Source organism: Setaria italica, chromosome III (assembly GCF_000263155.2).
Source record: "Setaria italica strain Yugu1 chromosome III, Setaria_italica_v2.0, whole genome shotgun sequence".
NCBI lineage: Eukaryota > Viridiplantae > Streptophyta > Magnoliopsida > Poales > Poaceae > Setaria > Setaria italica.
The window spans coordinates 48,290,181-48,292,262 of NC_028452.1; the positions used below are offsets into that span (position 1 = coordinate 48,290,181).

The 2,082-nt window shown below is 59.9% G+C and overlaps 1 protein-coding gene across 1 annotated transcript; it reads left to right on the forward strand.

Annotated features, from left to right (window-relative positions):
• Positions 1-419: 419 nt before the first annotated feature.
• LOC105914037 lies at positions 420-1,097 on the forward strand. Its single transcript, XM_012844610.1, has one exon. The coding sequence runs from the start codon at positions 420-422 to the stop codon at positions 1,095-1,097; it is 678 nt and encodes a 225-aa protein (XP_012700064.1).
• Positions 1,098-2,082: the final 985 nt, after the last annotated feature.

Consider the following 2,082-nt stretch of genomic DNA (forward strand, 5'->3'; position numbering starts at 1 on the left):
GACTCCTCTGCCCGAGTCCTCCTTGTCCCAACGGCGGCCTCCTGCCCTCCAGCGACGCCACCACCCTAGTGGGCAATTCTGGCACCCCTCTTGTGCCGCCTCCTGGCGCCGGCGATGGCGCCCCTCCTGTGTCGCCCCTTGGCGGTGACCTCCTCCTCTACCAGGCACCACCGGCCATCATCCACCCCTACGCCACGATCTCTGTCAAAGCTCACGTCCCCATGACATTGACGATGAAGACCTCCAGCTACTCCAAGTGGGCTTTCTTCTTCAAGTTCATGTGCGACAAGTTCGGCCTCAAGTCGCACATCGATGGCACCATGGCGCCCTGTCCTGACGACCCTGATTGGGATCAAGTGGACTGCTGCGTCCGCTCCTAGATCTTTAGCTCTGTCAACAACTCCGTCCTCAACCTCGCCATGGAGCAGACTGCCCGGGCCCTCTGGCTCACTATTGAAGGCCTCTTCCGCACTAACAAGCAATCCTGGGCGATCTTCCTCAGCCACGACTTCCACTCCATGACCCAGGGCGACTCCTCCATCTCAGAGTACTGCCAGCGCATGAAGAACCTCGCCGACGCCCTCCGTGACATCGGTCACCCCATTCAGGATTCCCAGGTGGTCCTGAATCTCCTCCGTGGCCTCAACCCGCGCTACTCCAACACCGTCGATGATATTGCCAACTCCACCACCGGCTTCATGTCCTTAACCCAAGCGCATGACATGCTCACCTTGAAGGAGCTCCGCCTCGCCAATGAGGAGAAGATCTCCAACTCCACGGCCCTCCTCACCAGAACCTCCTCATCGTCATTGTCCTCTGACTGTACGGGCGGGTGTCGCCCACTATCTGGCCCTATCCAGATTGGTGGCAGCCGTGGCGGTGGCAAGAAAAGGTGGCAGAAGAAGGGCGACGGCAGCTTCCAGGCGCCCTCTGGTGGCGGCAACGGCCCCCCATGGCCCACTGACATGTGGTTCTGCTTCAGCCCTGGGGTCGGCTCCTATGGCACTCTGGGCCACCAGCAGGCTGGCAGCCAATACCCGACGGGCGGTGGGAGCTTGTGTGCCTCTACCCCCAGCCTCCCCGGCCCTCCTCTGTAGGCCCACACGGCCTACACCCCTGTCTAGGCATCTCCCAAGGTGCCAACCTAGGACCAGGCCGGGTTGGTTGCTGCATTGAACCAGATGGCGCTGCAGAACGGCAACTGGGTGGTCAACTCTGGTGCCTCCAGCCACATGTCGTCTTCGGATAGTATTCTTCTTTCCCGCCTTCCTCCCTCTTACTCCTCCATTACAGTCGGCAATGGTCAAACCCTTTCTGTCACGTGCTGTGGCAACTCCACCCTCACCACCCCCATCTTCCACTTTCGCATAAACAATGTTCTTGTTATTCCCTCTTATCCGTAACCTGATTTGTATTTGTTAGTTTACTAAGGATAATAACTGCACCATAGAGTTTGACCCTTTTGGTTTTTCTGTCAAGGATTTCCAACCAGACGCGTGATTCTTCGCTGCAATAACGCCGACGATTTACACCATGCCTCCAGCAGCTAGCTTTGCAACGCCCTACGCCGGCCTCGCCATCTCCTCCAGTCCGTGACATCTTCGTCTTGGTCATCCTGGTCTGCGGCCCGGTTGTGTGCTTGCCACCCCAGGCTGCTTCGTCTTAGCTCAGATTGGGCGGGTCTGTGGCCGAGCCGCGGCACTCACCAGCCGGCGAGCCGTCTCCACCCACTGGGCTGCACCAGTGGCTCCTGCCTCCTCTACGGCGCAACTTCCACCTTGTCTACCGCCATGCTCCTGTTCCTACGTTGTTTCCACTTGCGCAGGTTCCTGCATCGCCGGCGCCCCCTGCACCGCCGGCTCCTACGCCACCGGCGCCCCCCTACGCTGCCTGCTCACCACCCCGTCACTCGCTCGCCGACCGGGACCATCCAGCGGGTGCAGTACAGGAATCTCTTGGACACAACTTCCTCGACCTCGCCCTCACCCATTCCGGTGAACTACCGCAGCAGTCTGGCTGATAACAAACTGGCGTGCGGCCATGGCCAATGAGTTCCAGGCGCTCCTCGACAACAACACCTGG